This window comes from Podarcis filfolensis (assembly GCF_964270895.1).
Source record: "Podarcis filfolensis genome assembly, chromosome: 4".
Lineage (NCBI taxonomy): Eukaryota > Metazoa > Chordata > Lepidosauria > Squamata > Lacertidae > Podarcis > Podarcis filfolensis.
Genome location: NC_139607.1, coordinates 50,254,806 through 50,274,013, shown reverse-complemented (window position 1 = coordinate 50,274,013; position 19,208 = coordinate 50,254,806). Strand labels below are relative to the sequence as shown.

The 19,208-nt window shown below is 42.2% G+C and overlaps 1 protein-coding gene across 1 annotated transcript in view; it reads right to left on the bottom strand.

The window, feature by feature from the left end:
- The window catches only part of DSCAM (DS cell adhesion molecule), a 312,391-nt gene that overhangs the window by 239,596 nt on the left and 53,587 nt on the right, over positions 1–19,208 (bottom strand). Inside the window, exon 3 of the mRNA XM_083608743.1 lies at positions 17,728–17,874. Coding sequence (XP_083464869.1) covers positions 17,728–17,874 — 147 coding nt within the window. The remainder of the gene's footprint in view (positions 1–17,727; positions 17,875–19,208) is intronic.

The following is a 19,208-nucleotide window of genomic DNA, read 5'->3' as shown; positions in this document are numbered from 1 at the left end:
TCTAACTGGGAATGTTGTCTTGTTTTTATTATATTTTTTAAATGATAACATCAACTCCCAGACTTAAAATCAGAACTCAAGTGTTTTGGATTGTTACCACTCATTTCTATCTCCTTCCATTTCCTTATTCATATGTATCTTCCCTTGACATTTTTGTATTACTGACATGCCACTGGTGCTTCTGCTCCTCTGGGAATCTTAATGCCTCCAGATTCTTACCTGTATCTACAAAGTTTCAGGGGCCTATCTAGTGTGCACTGGGCAAAAGGCATTTTATCACTTAACTCCATTAGTGGCCAAGCTGTCAAGCAGGTTACATGTGCATTATTTTAATACTTTCTCAAGTGGACATGATTGAACTAAATTGCATTTATTCTGTGCTTAAGAGTGAAAAGATGACCCATCTCTCCCTCTTGATACAATTCCCTATTTTCTTTTTCTTGGAGAACAGGGCCTTCTATTTTATTTTATTTTATTTTTTCTTGCACTATCACTAACCATGTCATTCTGAGCCTCAGGGAAGCTAATTGGGATGTTAAATACAGTCTTTCTGACTCCCTGTCCTGGGGCGGGTAAGGAAATTCAGGAATGACGTGTTCAATTACAATTAAGCATGACACATGCACACAGCATGACCTTCGCTAGACTCTCGGATATTATTATGAACATCCTAGGCTGAGAAGGGATGGGATGGTTTAAAAGGCAAAACAAAATCAAGTGTGAATTAGATCAGGTGTCACAATACTTTGTTCCCAAGCATTTTACCTCGTAACGACAGCATTGCCCCAAGCCAAAGAAGACACCAAAATATTGAAGCAGAGCCCATGCCTTATGTGGATGTTAAGCTATTTTAAGAACAAAGGGAATTTTATATATTTATATTAGTTATAAATAATATATAATATCACACACACAATACTGCAAAATATGCTTCCTGAAATACCTCTTAAACAGTTCCCCAGTGGGTATTGGTCCCTGAGCCAGCAGGTCAACATCAGTCAGGGTGAGTCTTGCCACACAGCAGAGTGAAACAGGATGTGGAGAGAAAGATAAAGGCAAGAATTGTTGCCTGACTGATGTAGCAAGGCTTTTTTAAATGTCTGCCTTAGTGAGAGGGCACACATGCTGCTTTTCAGGCAGCAAAATGCCTTGAGCCATCAATGGTATCCACACACTGAATTATTCCTGGAAGCCAACAGGTAGCCAGTACAGTTGCCATGACACTGGTTAAACATGTTCACACCTCCACCACGGTAGTCAGTAGAAGGACCACACTAGATGGCATCAGCTGCAGCTTCCAAGTCTCCTTAAGGGGCAACCTCCTCTTGAGGACATTGAAATGGTCAATACTGGAAGTTAAAATGTGTTAGGTCCCCATCAAAAACATGACTATCTGCAGACCTTTCCTCATAGACGTTGGTCTTCAACCACCTGTCCAAAGTTTTCACATCCTTTTCTCACAATAGCATTGATGTCAGTTAATCAAGCCATTTTTACCTGTTCATTTTTTCATGGAGAAGCATATCAAAGCATTCATTAACAGTTAATATGTAATTCATTGATCAATCCCATAGTATCCTAATCCATTTCAAATTACAACTCTTTTAATCAGTTATTTAAATCGTGTTCTTCATTAGCTGTTCTATCAATGCATTTCAATATTAGCCAACTCCATAGCACCTTCTTCCCGCCTGACTTTTCTTCAAACTATTCATCTACTGCAACAACAAAGAAAGGTCCTCCCAGTTCTTTATTATTCAAATCAATCAATATTATTCAAACAATCCTTCCCAGTAGGATTCATCGAATTCTCCCAAAGGTTTATCTAAAATGAAAGGTCACCTAGTCACATCTTTGTCACCTTGTCAGGCAGTCTTTGTGTTGGTTTTTCATATTCTCAATTAAGTTATCAAAGTCTTATTTGTTCTATGCATTTATAAAAAGCAGTGTAAAAAACCCCAGCATCACATTATTTCAGCTCGTCACAAATGTTGTAAAAAGTAAACCAAATAATCATTATACCGGGGGTGGGGGGCAATTTCTGTTTCTGGCTCAATATCTTGTGTGGGTTCTTCAAGCAGTTGTAGTAGAACATCTGCCTTGCATGCATAAGGTTCCAAGCTCAAACCCCAGCACCTGCAGGTAGGGCTAAGAGCATCCCCTACCTGAAATCTTGGAGAACCGCTACAGATAGTACTGAGCTTGATGAACCAAGGTAGCTCCCTATGTTCTGGTGGGGGAGGCAGTGGGAATCAATAGGCTAGCTGCACACACACTGCCATTTCTATTGCCTTCCAACTCATGGAAGGCAATAATCTCAACCAAGGAGATCTTTTGCATCTATGAAGTCTCCCTGCACATTTTAGAACTCTGCATAATTAAGGTTCTAAAATGTTAAGGGAGCATTTTGAAGGATGACAAAAACCAGGGAGGGAGGGAGAAGAGCTAGCACACTCATCTACACTGGCCCCTCAGGTGTTTAGTGTCGCCATTCAGGGCTCCAGCATTTTCCTATCGGAAACAAGGCTATTACGGTGTCTGTTGACGCAACTGTTCTTATTCTGGTTAAGCACCTTTCAGAGTCAATCTGCCAAGGATTAAAAATTAACAAATATGCAGTTTGTAGTTCTTGAGAATCAACATCATGTAGCTGCTGAGCAAAAGTGACACCCTAATAGGTCACAAATGAGAAGAGACAGAATTTTACTGCTAAATCTAACCACAGGGCATTGTGGGAATTCTAAAGGAACCTTCATATTCATGAAGCTTAATTATACTGAAATTGCCAATCTGTAAAGTACAGCTACATTCAAGCACTGATTTCAAGACTAAAACATGAACAAAGAGAATATGGCTCCCAGGAGATGCTCTGCAAGGATGTGTAGAGAGGCACAAAAGCAGGGCGGGGGAGAGGACCCAAATCCACAGATGCCACGTTTATCCTAATAAGGTAGGATAGCAGTTGTAGAAAGAAAGTCAATTTGGGGAGGAGAAGCATGGTGGGTTCTTCTTGGGAAAAGGGAGGGGGTGAACCAGGCCTGTAGGGAATATTTGGTTGGCAATATCATAGGAAGAAAGACTTGTAAAACAGCAGCATTGCATGGCACCAGAAATATGAGGCCTGCATTTTAGTGCTAGCAACAGATAATGGGAATGTGCCCTGAGTGCCTTGTAAAATTCTCTTTTTAAGAAACTAATCAAGCATAGATAGTGCACTGTGTTGTTCGTGGAGTTCATTAGTTCTTCTTACAATTCCATACCCTGTTAATGCTAGCTATGGGATATATGCATATAGGGGCAGGGAAATATGCAGGCCTTGGTTCTAGGGATTTTGGGATGGAAGTTCCTCTTTTTGCACAAGAATACAGCTATAGCCTGAGACGTAGTAGAAACATGGGTTTCTGGCTCAGTGCATCACCTCATTCATCCTTGAACCTAAGGATATCCCCACCATGGATAACCAGAAGCTGAAAATTACATGACATGAAGCACTATTGTCATTTGGCATTAGAGTTCCTTGGAGCCACAGGCTATGGCCAAGGCAATGCTGTCAACATGCCTTAAAAACAAGTTTCCTGTTTTCCTTTGCTTTTCCTGCTGTACCAATCAACCTCACCAAACAATTCACACACCTTTCTCTTTGTAAGTGGGAGGGAACTTTGGGCAACTCAAAACACAACATTTGAGACCCCCAATCATGTGCAAGGCTATGCATGGCAAGCTGCTCACGTACAGGCTTCCTCCCTGCAGACTTTGCACCAATATGCGGATAACTAGTGAGCAGGACCAGTAGTGTGCCCAACACCGGGTCAGTATCCTGGCTCCCTTTCCTCAACGTATCAAGTGGGAAATGTGTCAAAGGCAGCTAAAATCACAGCCAAACAGATTCAACAGCAAAGTGGACAAATGAGGTCAAGAGCTGAGAGACAGCAAGGAAGGGAAGTCAGCAGTCTGAGCAGCAGTGCTGGCCTGGTGCCATCCTCCTGACAGCAGCACTGCTATCACTTACCTAGATAGTGTGGGGATTGGATAAGGTCAGGCTAGCCTACACCTGTGGAAGCCCTAGAATGACTCAATGAGTGTGCCAGTGAAGAAGGAGCACAGGAGGCAGAGCATCACAACACTGTGGGTATTTGTTACATGAGTATTTTTTCCAAATATTTTCTTCCTGCATTATAATGCACTACTTTCAAAACAAATACATATTTGGCTGTGGTGTGTGTGTGTGTGTGTGTGTGTGTGTAATATCTGCTGCAATTTAGTTAAATCCTATCGCCAGTTTAGAATCTCCATGACAGGTACAGAGGGTGGCCCCAAGTGTTTTGTAAAAATGTTTACTTAGGAAGGATGCAGCACACATTTGGGAATTGATCTGAAAATAAGTGAATTGAGTACTCCCTTAGGATCACTCATTCAGTGAAATATATAACCATTAAAAAATGAAAAAGCAGCCATGAGTAGTCAAAATCTCAGTAGGAAACAAAATGGGATTGTGAAACAGTTTCAAAGTATTTGTTCCTTGCACCTACCCATACAAAGGTCAGTCTTCAGGTTTTCCTAAAAAGGCTGGGTATTTACTTGCCAGGCACTTTAAAATCCTTTGGGAGCATGAAAGTTTTACGGAAAAATGAAATGCCACTACCAGTTGCGGCTATATTGTTTCCCAATTTCTTTCCTCAATTATCAAACTTGCTTCATACTCCTACCTTCACTTTCCAATGCAATGACTTTTTCTCTCTGAAAAACTGCTCTCAAAAACACACCCAAAAATACTGTTTTGAGTTTCTTCAAACAGCAGCTGAGTATCTTCAAATACCACCACCACCAACTCCCCCTGACAGTATGCAGAGAAGGAACCACCTCTGTCATCCCTTATGCCCTCTTGATTCCAAAACTGTGTCTCCTCACCTTCGGGAGTGATATGTGGAAGACAAGAGAGGAAACTAAATCACTTTTGTGCATTCTTTTAAGCACTTGAAAAGTCTCCCTGAAGGTTTTTCAAGGGTTTGAATGAAATGCTAAAAGAGCTCCATTCATCTGGGGGGCCAAAACATGGCTACTTGCCCATCTCTACACTAAGCACTTTGTCTTCGTGTAAATTCAGGTAGTAGGGTAGCCCATGCAGTGCCCTCCAGATATGGCTGGGCTCCAGCACCAGCCAACATGGCCAAAGACTGGGGGTGTTGGGAGCTGTACTTTAACAGCATCTGGACGGTGCCATATTGTCTAGCTCTTGGCTAGTCCATAATGAACTCCCTCAATCTGCAACATGGGCTGTTCCAAATCACAAATAAAAGACCAAGGATCAATGTTCTTCCCTGCAGCATTCTGCATCAAGATGCAGAGGACCAGCACCACCTAAGGCAGGCTTCCTGAAACTTGGCCCTCCAGATGTTTGAGACTATGATTGCCATCATCCCTGACCACTGGTCCTGCTAGCTAGTGATCATGGGAGTTGTAGGCCAAAAACATCTGGAAGGCCGAGTTTGAGGAAGCCTGACCTAAGGAAAGGCGAAAGGTAAATTTCAGCTAAATACTCCATCTACCCCTAAAACTAGTCCGCATGAGTGCACAGCCTTCGTAGACTGCTGACAAAAACATAAAGCCCACCACTCAAGAATACTTTGTCTTGTGGGCAAATAAGCAGTCCGCATCTACCTTTCATGTGCACTTTTCCTGTGACAAAATCTGTCCTCCAGTTTCTCTAAAGTTTCCCCCAGAAGACCTTCTTCTTTGCTGCCTCATTCTCAGGGCACATTTGAATTGCTTTGGGTGCAGGGTTTTGAACTTGCCTCATCTTTTTCAGGTGGCCCAGTGTGGTATATGTGAGTGTGAGTGTTTCTTTCCAGCAAACATTTCTCCAGCACTTGTATGCACAATATGTGGATGTAACATCACACATCTCATCCTGCAGCTGTGAAAGCTCCCTTGTCAATATTTCTACTGGAAACACAAAAAGCGGTGCTTCCCCATCTGTTCACTATCCAAAGTCACCCTGGCTTATATGGCATCGTCTTCTTGTTAACTATGCTATTATTTAAGCATTTACTGCAAGGAAGCAGCAAGACTGAACATTTAAAAGGTAATGAAGGTATTCATCAGCGCATGCAAATTCAATTAAAGCCTTTGGAATTGCAAAGGTCCTGGCCCTCTTCTTTTACATGGTTTTCTCTATTGATATTTTGGAGTTATGTCTTTTTAGAAATGGCATATGTTGTGGCTGATTTCAAGCTGCATCTTAATCTTCTAGTTTATGCCTCATCTGAAGCATCAGCGCATGTTAAGTGGCTTAAACTAGAATCTATTGCAGATGATATTGCATTTCTTGTCAGTGTGTTTGTTTGAGGGGGGAAAGGAAGGCCTCTATAGGTTCAATTAAGTGAGCATCTCATGTGTTTTGTATCTGTTAACTTCCTTCTACAGAACATTACTGCAGAATATCTTATTTCCTCTGAATTAAAACTGTTGAAGCTTAGATGATTTGTATGTAGCAGTTTAACTGCACCATTTATTCAGGCTGTTCCTCTTAAATAAAATCAATGCTATTTTTTGCATCCTTAATGGGAGCCTATTTAGTTAAATACACAGGCATTTTCACCTTGAGCAGGCAGGAGCATAAGATACCCCAGTTTCTGATGAGTGGATGGGTACTTGCCTCAGGCCAATGCTTTAATGAGAAATTCTGAAGCATACAGCTAGGCTGCAAAGTCTGCTGGGCAATGCCTTTGGTTTGGCTTGCATTTAAGGTCGGTGCCATCAAAGTCTGAATAAATTCCCCTGAATAGTTTGCTCTTTCAAAACATACTTCATTATATCAAACCAAGTTATACAAAAACTAGAATTAAGTCCATTGATCTCCATGGGTCTACTCTGCGTATGACTATCATTACATCTCACCTACTGACTTATTTTTTTTCATCCCTTGGCATTTTAATTAAATACATAAGAATTGGTCACCTTGAGGGGGCAAGTGCATAAGATGCCCCAGCAGAGAAAGTTACAGGACAGAGACAGATTGCAAGGGAGGATATTCAACAGCAATTCCTCCAGGAAAGAAGGAAGACTCTAAGAATGGCAGTTGGCCTGCAAGAGCCTAGCCCTCCCCGTATGATGGGTCCACAAGCAGAGACTTGGGAGTGTCCTCAAGCCCTGCTCTCTGATGTAAGAGAGGGCTGAGAACACTCTAAGGGGTTGTGACCTTGTGGAATGTTCCACACTCTTATTGTCCCTTAGCTGGCCCTTCAGACATTGTGTTCTTTTGAACAACATGACTTTGAGGGCAAAGAGGTTTTTTTATTAGTAGAAGGACAATAGCTCATTCCAAATTGGTCCAGTTATTATTCTGAGAAGCTGCACCAATGCAGATAAAATGTGTTAATTTGGGTCCTTCTTCTTCCAGCTTTAATGACCTTCATTAAATTGTAATCAAATGCACATCGAAAATTATCATTAGCGCGTGAGCAAAAGATGTTTAATGTCATTACATATCCAAAATGTCTCCAAAGAATCACATGGAGCCCTAGAAATTGATTCTGCAAGCCAATGACCAGCATGTGGGCAGCAGAGCAGGGCTCAATTATCTTCCTTCTCTTTTTGTCAGAGGCCTGCCCAGAAACTCTTTTGGGGGGAATCATTACACTCGGTCTGTAAAAACTACTTTTTCTTTGTGAGTTTGGCTTAATTAACACAGCTACTTTTACCTGCCAACCTAGCAGTTCGAAAGCATGCAGTGCAAGTACATAAACAGGTACCGCTGAGGTGGGAAGGTAAACGGCGTTTCTGTGCGCTGCTCTGGTTTGCCAGAAGCGGCTTAGTCATGCTGGCCACATGACCCGGAAGCTGTACGCCGGCTCTCTTGGCCAATAAAGCGAGATGAGCGCTGCAACCCCAGAGTCTTCCGCAACTGGACCTAGCGGTCAGGGGTCCCTTTACCTTTACCTTTTTACTTTTACCTTTGCCCATGGTATACATTTGGAATGCTACAGAGAGGTGGCTGCTCTGAGGAGATCAAAGCCCACAGCTTTTTAATTCAGAAACCAATATTCAAACATGTTCCCTGAATCCAAATGCCTTTTCCAAACCTTCTCAGCAATTCTGGGGCCACCTTTTGGAAAACAGATTAGAGAAGCAAACATGCAAGTCATTTGCAGCATTATCTGAAAGAAAAATGATGCAAGTCTACTCTGTTTTCTCTGCTGAATCAAGAATCCCTGAACTGGGTAGCCCTGACCTTCCAGAAGTAGCACATCACGATCCATTTGTTTCTAAAAGCCCATAGATAAAAGGGGAAAATAAATTTGAATTCACAGTGAAAGCAGACATCAAGTACTAGGCCATTCCCCAAATGGAATTCAGTCAGATTTTATCCCTAGGTGAAGAGTTAAAAGTGACCTTCTTCTAGTTGTACATGCCAATTTTCGACATCTGAAAAATATAGAATGTGCATTTGTTTAGGGGGAGGGGAGAATGCAGCTCTCACTCTCTCTTACAGTAGGTGGCCTGTAAGATCAGACACAGGAACATTAATCTTCTTGGCTGTCTGTAACCAAATTCACAACAAAGCAGAGGCAAAGCTCTAGGTTTTTGCCACCATTTTATGTATGTATCTTCTCTTCCCCCCCTAAAGCTATTGCTGTTTTACAGAGGATAAATCCTTCATGCATTAAAGAAAAGGGCATAGAAGCTACTGTTTAGGGTACAGCCACATAGCAGCTTGTCATGAGTGTTTTCCATGTAACGTTCTGTAGCCTTCAAGTGTGATTTGGTGCAGCAGAGAGCAGGCGCTTATTCACTATGCTGCATGAGTTCTCATGCAGCTGTTTCAAGGTGGGGTGTCAAAAACGTGGGGGGTTGTGCAAGCCTGCATACTTCCTTGCAGCAATGACTTACCACGTCAACAACAAATCCCCTTGGCTTTTTTCTTCCTCTAAAGGAGCAAATGCACACAAATTCTCCTTCACGGGCCACTCCAGCCCAACAACAGCAAGGCGAGCTCCTCCTTCACCTTCCATTATATATGCACATTTTATAAGTTACAGGTGCAGGACTGGGTCTAGTGTAGTACTGGGTGCAGAGGCAGGGATGTGCTGCTCCCATCGCTCCAGAGAAAGTAGAAGCACTTAAGAAACTGCATACAACACTGGCAAGTACAGTGGTACCTTGGTTCTCATATGCTTTGGTTCTCAAACGTCTTAAAACCCGGAAGTAAGTGTTTTTCGGAAGCCGAATGTCCAATGAGAAAAAAAGCACTGGTTCTTACCATTTGTAAAGTTAACTTGTAGCATCATTTTTCCTGGCTCCCTTGTAGGTTTTTATATGCTTGCTGTTTCTGACTGCCATACACTTTTATTTATATTCATTTATTTATTCAGCTTCTTAGCAACCCAACAAAAGCAGTTCTCCCTAAGCTACATTAAAAAAAACCCAAAAGATTTTTTTTAGGTCACAATTCTAATAAAATAAATAACAATAAGGAAGCATTAAAAAAAAAAATCCAAAGCAGAGATCTAAAGACATTCCAGTTCTTCATATTCAGTAAGAAGAGAATGGAGCATGGCTACCTGTGAGGTACAGCTGAGAGAAAGAAAGTCAGACAGAGAAGCTAGGTCAACACAAATACAGAGGTGTAGATTTGTTATTATTATTCAGAAAGGTCAAAGCTCATACAGCAGAAGTGCTCAGTTAGATGCCAGGACAGTAGCTCACCTGAGACATCAACAGCAGAGCAATGGATTTTTTTAACTCTTGTGCAATGAAGCATTAATTGCTTTAGAGTCCAATTCACTGCACAGGATGCACCATTATCTATCGAGGCTCAGGCACAATGAACCCAGCCCTCTTCTATTAATTCATAGCTGTTAATGCAAAAAATTCAGATACAAGGGGGGAAATCAGCCTCAAGGACGACAATATGTTCTCCCCTGCTCTCTGGCAAGCATTCAGCGACTTGCCTGATGTCAAGACTCTGAATTTTAGGCAGATACACAGGACAAGCTTGACCCCACTAAAATATGGGAGAATGAAACAAGATCAAAAGGAATCAGAGAAACCTAACAGGGGGTTTTTCCCCCCCAAAAGAAAAAAGCAATAGGTGCTATAGCTGTATGTATACCTACGTACTTCATTTCATGCACCCATAATTCTCCCTGGCAGCCACATGATTAATTCAAAGAATTATTGATTTTTCCCCCTTGCTCAATCCTGCTGACCTGCTTTTGTTGACAGGTCTGTATGGATCACACTCCTCTGTCAGCTGAAATCCTGGCATCATGTTGGTCTCTGTGGCCTGCGGTAAACATTTCTACTGGTTCAACATTAATAGCATTTGAGTGCCTGATAAAAACATACACTTCTGCTTCAAAAATAACGGATATCCTAAAAACCTGTATTAGTGGAATTATTGAATGATGAGCAATTGGGATATTATTTAGACACATGCTTGCTATATTCAAATAACCAAGTAGTCTGCTGGGGGGGGTCAGTTGTATACTAGGGGCGCGATACTGGTAAATGAGTGGCCGCTGTAAAAGGGCCCCGTCAATGGCTTCACAAGAAAGCTCCAAATTAAATTTTAAGCACCTAGATATATAACAGATTAAATATTACTCTAGCAAATATAATTTTTTTTACAACCATGTTTCAGGGGTTTAAAACAAAAACATAGCCCTTTGTGAATTATTATTTCACATGACCTCAGGTTCTTTAGCTATATTTTTAGCTATAATCTTGATCTAAAATATTTTTAAAATCTAGATTATTTTCCATGTAAATTATGAATAAAGTTACAGCTTGATTCAAATGCTGAGCACATTTAGAAAGTGAAAAATCAGGTAAATTATTACTGGCAAAATGGAAAGCTGCTGTTTGGATTTCTGGTTACATATATAAAATTACAGGTGCCTTCTAGCTTCCAGAATACCCTGTCACATATAAGCATATAAAATGCTTTTGTCAAATATAATTTCAAAGGACCACTTTTCACAATGTCAACAAGAACTGCTAGTTTGTGGTTTTCTGTATAGTAGCAAACAAGAGCAAAATCACTGAGAGAAACTGTTCAGGGTTTTGTTTTCTGTTTTGTCTTTTCTGTAAACACGCATGTTTAAGTTAAAAAAAAAAAGAACCTCAATGAAATATCATTTCAAAACAAATTTTGGTCCCATGCTGAATTTTATATGAATGGGTATAATATTAGCAATTAGTTGACTTTGGGAAGATTATCCAGTCTCTGCAATATTGTGCCCACGTCAATGGTGTGTCAGTGTCTCTAATAATGTGGTTCTTGTTTTAACTCATTAAACTTTTCAATCAGCTTCATAGGGCAACACCATTTCCAGCTTAATCCAAAATGTCAACTTCTCTTCATATCAAAATAAAACACAGGTTAGTCATCATTCACAGTGGAGGTTTTCTACTCTGAGCCACTTGAAAATCCTCAGCTAAACCACATGCATAGACAAAAGCTTTATCACATAATGGCTTTTGAGCAGTAAAGCATACTTTCATTAAAATGAATGAGCTCCTACATCAGTTTTATTCTTCACATCAAGTCTGTCAGCACTTTACAGGGAGCTTCCTTGGTCAGATGCAGCCTCTGAGGAAAATTAAGAACAGGGACTACTGCTTTTGGTTCTCTCCAGCTACACTGCCATGATCAAGCCACTCATTGCCTTGAGTTGGTCAAGACCATAACAAATAGTCCTGAAAGAAGTGCAGAAATATGGAAAGCAAAGGTGGGGGGAATCCTGCTGCATCCAGTTGCCCTCACTCAATGGTGACAAACCAAATTCTACCAGTGAGCCACATGAAATAGATCTGGGCCAGGGAAGGAAGGGGTGGGTTTGCAAAGCAAACTCGCTCTGTTCCAAATGTGAAGATCAGTTCAGGGGCCTGCTTTGGAATCTACACATTACCGAATTTCAATATTTGCATTATGAGCAGTCCAGGGGTGCCTCTCTGCATCCTGGTTTGTTTGTTTTAATTTGTAATTCCAGATGCCTGGATGAGATGCTAGCTAGCATGTAGAGCTCCTGATGCCAACGGAATGTGGCAGTGCTCCCTGGGAGAGGCAGAACTTGATAATTCCCTATTGCTTCGAGAGAGATTTGCAGGGATAGAAACATGGCCTTACTGATCTCTCTGAGAGAAATGGGGAAGCATCAATACCTTTTTCTCTCAAGGGACACGGCTATATTGTCTCCTAAGAAGCCTCATCTCCAGCTCGCTGGACCGTTCAGTGATGGCTCTGAAACTCCTGCCTGGTTCACCATCTCCTCTCTTTCTGTGGCCCTGGGGAAGACAAGGGAGAGGTGGGGAGTCTGAGAACTGGCCAAAAACCCAGGCAGCTGGCATGGGAACCTCCAGTTCTAGGTCACAGTCTTCAGGGTCACAGCCACTGTGGGGTTCTAGACCCCTGCACCTCCTCTGAGGAGACATCAGGTGTGAGGTCTGGAAGAGACAGATGCCTGACAGAATCTGGCTGCCTCTCCACCCCTGTTCTGTATGGTGTCAGAGGACTCAAACTGGGAATTCTGTCAACAAATCACAAGCACCTTACTCCTTATACCTCTGGGACAGTTCCAAGGCAGAGAGAGCTATTGGCTTTGGTGTGCTGCAGTGTCAGGCAGATAATGCATTGAGAAAAGTACTGCAGCTCATCAACCCAGGAAGACCAAAGGGAAGCCAAAAGGGTCTGGCCAGACTCGTATAAACTAAACATAAGAACCTGCTGAATCAGGCTAATGGCCCATCTAGTTCAGCATTCTGTTCTCACAGAGGCCAACTATGAGCAGAGTTGTGCAACAGGAGGACACCAATTTGAATACTTGTTGACAACAGAATTACTATTGACATTTGGGGAGCTGGGTGCGGCCCCAAGTCTGAGGCATGGGGTGAGAGTCTTATCAGAATAAAGTTATAAACAGAAACAAAAAAGCAGCCGATCCTTGGAGGGGCCCTCCTGGCCAGCTTAGTCCTCTGAGGCCTGGGGCAAGTGTACTCAGCTTCCCCTCCCTCTTCATAGACCTGGGTGGGCATCATGATGAACCTTTCAACTAATTATGTGGGAAAGTCCCTAAGTACCACTTCCAGCCACAACAACTTCAACAAGTCCCTGAATGAGACTTCCGTGTTGGCTTTATGCCACTGAACTATAAAGACAATTGGATGGTTTGTGTTATTCAGTGGTTTTCAACCAGTGTGCTGTGGCACCCTGAGGTGCCTTGAAGGATGGTCAGGGGTGCCACGGGCAACACTGGCCTCTGTCCCTCTTTCCTTCCCTCTCTCCTTTAATGCGCTCTCGTGTATCTGCCTCCCAAAGGCTTGCATAGCTGTTTTGTTGCAGCAGCCCTGGCTACAAGCTCCACAGGCAAATGGTGCCTCTGGGGCCAGTCAGGGGGTGCTTCCCAGGTCCCTGTGGGGCAGTGTGACAAGGCACCTCTCTTTGGGGCAGGGGGGCAGCTCAGAAACCAGGGGAGCGGCTGCAACTGCCCAGAGGACTCCCAAGGAGAGGGGAGAAGAGAGGAGGCTGAGGGAACACCCCACAAGGGAGAGTGTTCAAAAAAGGGTGAGAGGCTGCTGGTTCTGCAGGCAAGGAGTGACATAACTGGGCTCCTGAGCCCCACAGGGGTGCCACAGAAAGAATGTAGTTGGTCAAGAACCCAGAAAGGTTGAAAACCTCTATTGTTATTAGTTGACACTGGGTGTCCAAGTGCCCAAAATTCCTGATGACCCCATACATAGCAAAGAGAATGGTGGTGTGAGGGGAGGGGAAATAAAATGGTAGTGCAGCTTTAGGAAGTCTGGTGACACCATTTGGGAAAAATCTAAAGTGCTTAACTGGAACCCCCATCTCCTGATACACAAAGAAGCCCTTTCTTTGCTTCCTTCCTATTCTTTTCCTCACTTGACCTTTTCATATTTTCTCCATTCATTTCCATACACTCAGCATTTCCCCACTTATTTCCTCTGTTCGTCCTTTGCAGTCATTTCTCTGCCCCCTCCCCATCTCACCCTAGGGAGTGATAGCCACTTAAAGGAACATGAGTTGTTTGTTAATTATTCATTCTGTAATGAGCGAGGAATCAATGAACACTTTTTTTGTTTCTCTTATTTTTTTTAAAGACCACCCCCATCTGTGTATTGCAAGCAGCCTTGTTAAGACAAATAAGAGTGAAATACAGAACCAGCTATCAGTGATTAGTGGCTGAGGGCAGAGGAAACTAGTGCGAAGCAGTAAGCCATCAAGCCCCCTTAGTCAGCAGGAGTAGCTCATATATACCATAATTATAAATCACATTGTTCCAAGAGGTTTCCCTGCAGAGTAACAAACTTCGTTCTTCTCCTCACCCCCCAGTATTTAAATTTTCATCATCTCTCTGAAATACTCATTGCAATAAATGAGTCCTGTCTTTCCTGTCCCCCTCAAAAGCAGATAAGTAAACTGAGCTAGTATTACCATTTGAAATGTAGAGTTAAACCATAATTTGCATGCTGTGCTTTACTGCTATATTTTAATTTGTGCCAAATTGCTGAGAAGAAAAGAACGAAAGAAACCCAACATATGAGCTCAACATGGACCCAGACCATGAAAAGCCTTATGTCTCTGAAGGTGATGACTAGTGAATTACTACTGCCTATAGTGTTGTTCTTTTTAATTAACTGCATGTGAGTCCATATTTCTTGCAACCCTAGACCAAAGTCATAGGCTCTGTCTTTGTGACATAAGGGCATTGGTTGTGTTGGGGGTTGTCGAAGCTTTATTTGTCTAAACAGAGCGCTCAATATAAATCAGCGGGGTAAAGTTCACTTCTGTTTGTACTGCAGTCAACTAAAGGAGTATCAAGCATCTGCCAAGAAAATCTCAATACAACTTTGTACTTTCACTTCCCACAAAACACCGAGAATATCATATTACTGCAACCCGTTTGTATTGTTCTTTCATTTCAGTAATCTGCTTCTATTTTCATTGCAGAATTCTACTTTTGTGTCTCGTAATTTGGTTCACAGCCTTCCAAAATAGTTGTGCTTAATATGTCATCCAAACCCAGGCTTTCAGCTCTCCTGGACAAACTATGAGCTTATAAACCATGGGCCAAATCTGGGCTATATCTTATGGCTAGCTCTTTGGAGAAAGCCCAACCAGTAGAAGTTTGAGATGCAACCAAGCCATGGATAGCCTTCCATGCCAAGCCAAGCCATGCACCAAAACAGCCAAGTAGGAAGGCACTGGGACATTGTAATTGTTAGGGCACAGGTTAAATCTGTGTCCAGGGCAGCTGTTTACCAGCTCCATCTGGTACGCAGGCTGAGACCCTATCTGCCTGTGGACTGTCTTGCCAGAGTGGTGCATGCTCTGGTTATCTCCCGCTTGGACTACTGCAATGCGCTCTACGTGGGGCTACCTTTGAAGGTGACCCGGAAACTACAACTAATCCAGAACGCGGCAGCTAGACTGGTGACTGGGAGCGGCCGCCGAGACCGCATAACACCGGTCTTAAAAGACCTACATTGGCTCCCAGTACGTTTCCGAGCACAATTAAATTGTTGGTGCTGACCTTTAAAGCCCTAAATGGCCTCGGCCCAGTATACCTAAAGGAGCGTCTCCACCCCCATCGTTCTGCCCGGACACTGAGATCCAGCGCCGAGGGCCTTCTGGCGGTTCCCTCACTGCGAGAAGCCAAGTTACAGGGAACCAGGCAGAGGGCCTTCTCAGTAGTGGCGCCCTCCCTGTGGAACGCCCTCCCACCAGATGTCAAAGAGAACAACAACTATCAGACTTTTAAAAGACATCTGAAGGGAGCCCTATTTAGGGAAGCTTTTAATGTTTGATGTATTAGAGGATTTTAATATTTTTTTGGAAGCCGCCCAGAGTGGCTGGGGAAGCCCAGCCAGATGGGCGGGGTACAAATAATAAATTATTATTATATTATTATTATAGGGCTACAGCTATGTAGTTTGGTAGCCACATAGTCCAGGACACCCCAAATACAAAAAACAAACAAATCTGAAAACATGACATGTGTTCTGCTTTTTCTCAAAATGATCATAGTATTTCCAAACCACCCAAAACAAAAAGTTGAAATTTGGCACAAAATTCAAGGGGCACTGAGAACTAAGTAAGTCTGAAAATGGAATCTCTTTGTAACTATTAAAAAGCAGGGCATGGAGTTTACCTCTGAAGATGGCATTCTACAGCACAGAGCAAGCAAAGCTATTATGAGACAGATAGAACATCAGGGTTCAACATACATTATGCTTGTCAAATGCAAACTTCATTTACTAGCGCACATATTCAATTTAATTTCTACCCTTGCACATGTAGGAGGTTCGCTTACAAGGGACTACTACAGTCCTACTACAGCAGTCAACTTTTTTTTACTGTCTTCATACGACGGTAGTCAGTATCTGTCTGTCCACATACATAAAAATGGCAGCTACACCTCTTGTGTGTATAAAAATGTGTTGTTAACAACTTACACATAATGTAACTTCTGCCAATTCCCCATTCTGCCCCCAGTACCACTTCCCATCCTGAGCCAGAGGGTTCTTTATAGGGCACAAAGAACTGCAAGAGGAATGGGAAATCAGCAAAAGTTTTGGCCCCCTTTTTCTACCAGTGGGAGTGTCTCTGAATGGAACTCTGCTTAAAGGATGGTCCCACTGGCGCAAGAAAAGTCTAAATCCAAGCATTTGGATTTAAACGTATTCCAAAGATCTCTATTAATAGCATGGACATAAATCACTTAGGGTTTTTTTACCATTTGTAGGAAACTACATGTTCTTAATTTAGACTTTTTATATACTGTACTGAAGTCAACACATTTAAATAAAAGCTAATGAAAGTAAGTTTTATTATGAATATGGCATACTTTTCAGCTATCAGTCTACATTTTTCACCTGACAAAGCAATGAAACTCCTTTTACAATATGCCAATAATACAAATAAATACATACATATATCTTACATAGCAGACATTATTTGAAACATGTAATTTATTAAAGGACATTTGAATAGCATGCTTGTGAAAAACTGTAAATATTGCTTATTATAGTCAGTATGTAATACCAAGTATGGGAACTAGTTGCAGGCTTTATTGGGGCTAAACCAAGTTTAAGTAACCAAACTTCAGCAATCGCAACCCAGAAAATAATATGATAGCGATATACCAAACCTATTTAAAATTAAGCCCAGGGGAAGAGGACTGTTTCATCTCACCCTCTACCATGCAACACCATCTGATGTGTTGATAAATTCATCCTCATCCACTGACAAGATGATATATAATCTGCTGTCACACACATGCACATCTATAATTAAGTTGTTTACCACTTACATGCTAAAGTGGTTTCTAAGAAGTTTACAACTATAAAATCAATTATAAAAACCATAGATAACTAAAAAAAAACACACCATGACCATTCCATTGGGACACTAAAACAACCTTCATTAAAATATATGATTTAAAAAACAGCTAAAAAGCATGGCAATTAAAACAGCTAAAAACAATTAATACAGTAAGAACAGAAATTCAGTTTAGGCGAACACTTGCCTAAACAGACATGTTTTCAGGAGCCAGAAGTATGCCAATACTAAGGGGCCTTTCCTATTTCAGTAGGGAAGGCATTCCAGAATACTGGTGCCAGCTACCTTCAACTCAAAGGAAACATCAAACATAGCAGAAAAAGTAGATGCTGGAGGTGGTATGGGACCATGAAGTCAAGGCCTACCTGAGACGAGTGAGACTGTGTCTTTCTCCCATGAGACAACAGTGATGTATGCCTCCACAGAGGAGGGGATAATGCACTTGAAGACCGCTACATTGCCTCTCATGGCTTTCTGGTCCTCCACACGGACTGTATATGGTTCCCGTAAAACTAAAACACAGCAAAATAAGGAGACATCAGGTAGTGAAAGAATGCAGAAAAATGCATTCTCCTGCAGAAACGCAGGCAAAACATATTGAGGCCTATGAGTCCTTTAGCTTTCAGGAGCCCTCTGGCCAAATTTGCCCAAATCAAAAACCTACAACAGAATCAAATTCTGCTATAGTTCTCTTGAAATGGACCTTGAAAAATTGTATTCACTCAGGATGAAGAAAATTTGACAGATGAGTTAAAATGCATTCTAGGGAAATGGAAACAGTGCTGTTTTTTCTTCCATTGTTTACTCATTTCTTGCTATCTGGCGGTTTTGTCCAGAAGCTTGAAAAATGTTGGACCCCACCATCCAATGACATGCTAGTTCTTTCTACTAATGTTGTAGCATTATATATTAATATATCAGTCATTTACTCCAGCCTCGTGAAACTTGTGAACAACAGTTCTAATAGTCTGATAACTGTTTCATAGATGAAGCTATTTGGTGACTGAACAGGGGAAAGCAGAGGACACCATATATTATTTGTTATCCTTGGCATCCATCTGTCAAGAGAAACAATGGCATGTGCCTCCAGGGCCAAAATCAAACCACTGGAGAATCACAGTGGCTACAGAGACTGATAACTCATCACTGCTGCCCCCGTGTTGTTTCTGCTGTGTTAGCAGCACTAAAGTGACCTCTCCAAGGTACAAGCCTGGGCAGTTTGTATGGAGGTTCTTGGCTGCCCAGACAACAAGACCCACCCCCCAGCCTTGCTGATGTGGTCCAAAGGAAAGCAGAGCAGTGCATTTGGCACCAGCTTGGCTGCAGAAGTTGCTGGAAGGAGACGTACAACATGCCATTCAACCATCTTTGGGACTCCACTTCAGATTTGTGTAAAGTGTACTCCTTAGTCTTTTCATTTCCCAAAGATGTCCCACAAGGAAGGAGGATGTTTCATTAAAGCCCTTATATTGAGACTCTGCTGAGATTCAGAAAAGGATAGAGAGACTGCTTGACGGACTCTTTTGATGCGAGGATGTGACCCCAAAGAACTGCTGCCTGACTCATGCTGGAGAGGGATGATAACTGATGTCAAAGTGTATTGGCTAGCAAAAGATCTACTTGTATGAAGTCTGAGACTTCTGAGCAACCCATATAGGCAGCTTTGACTGAGGGAGTCAGCATTTGTCCACAGACAGCTTTCTGGGACATGTGGCCAGCATGACTAAACCACTTCTGGTGCAACAGGATACCGTGACGGAAGCCAGAGCAAACGGAAATGCCTTTTACCTTTCTGGCACAGTGGTACCTATTTATCTACTTGCACTAGTTTGCTTTTGAGCTGCTA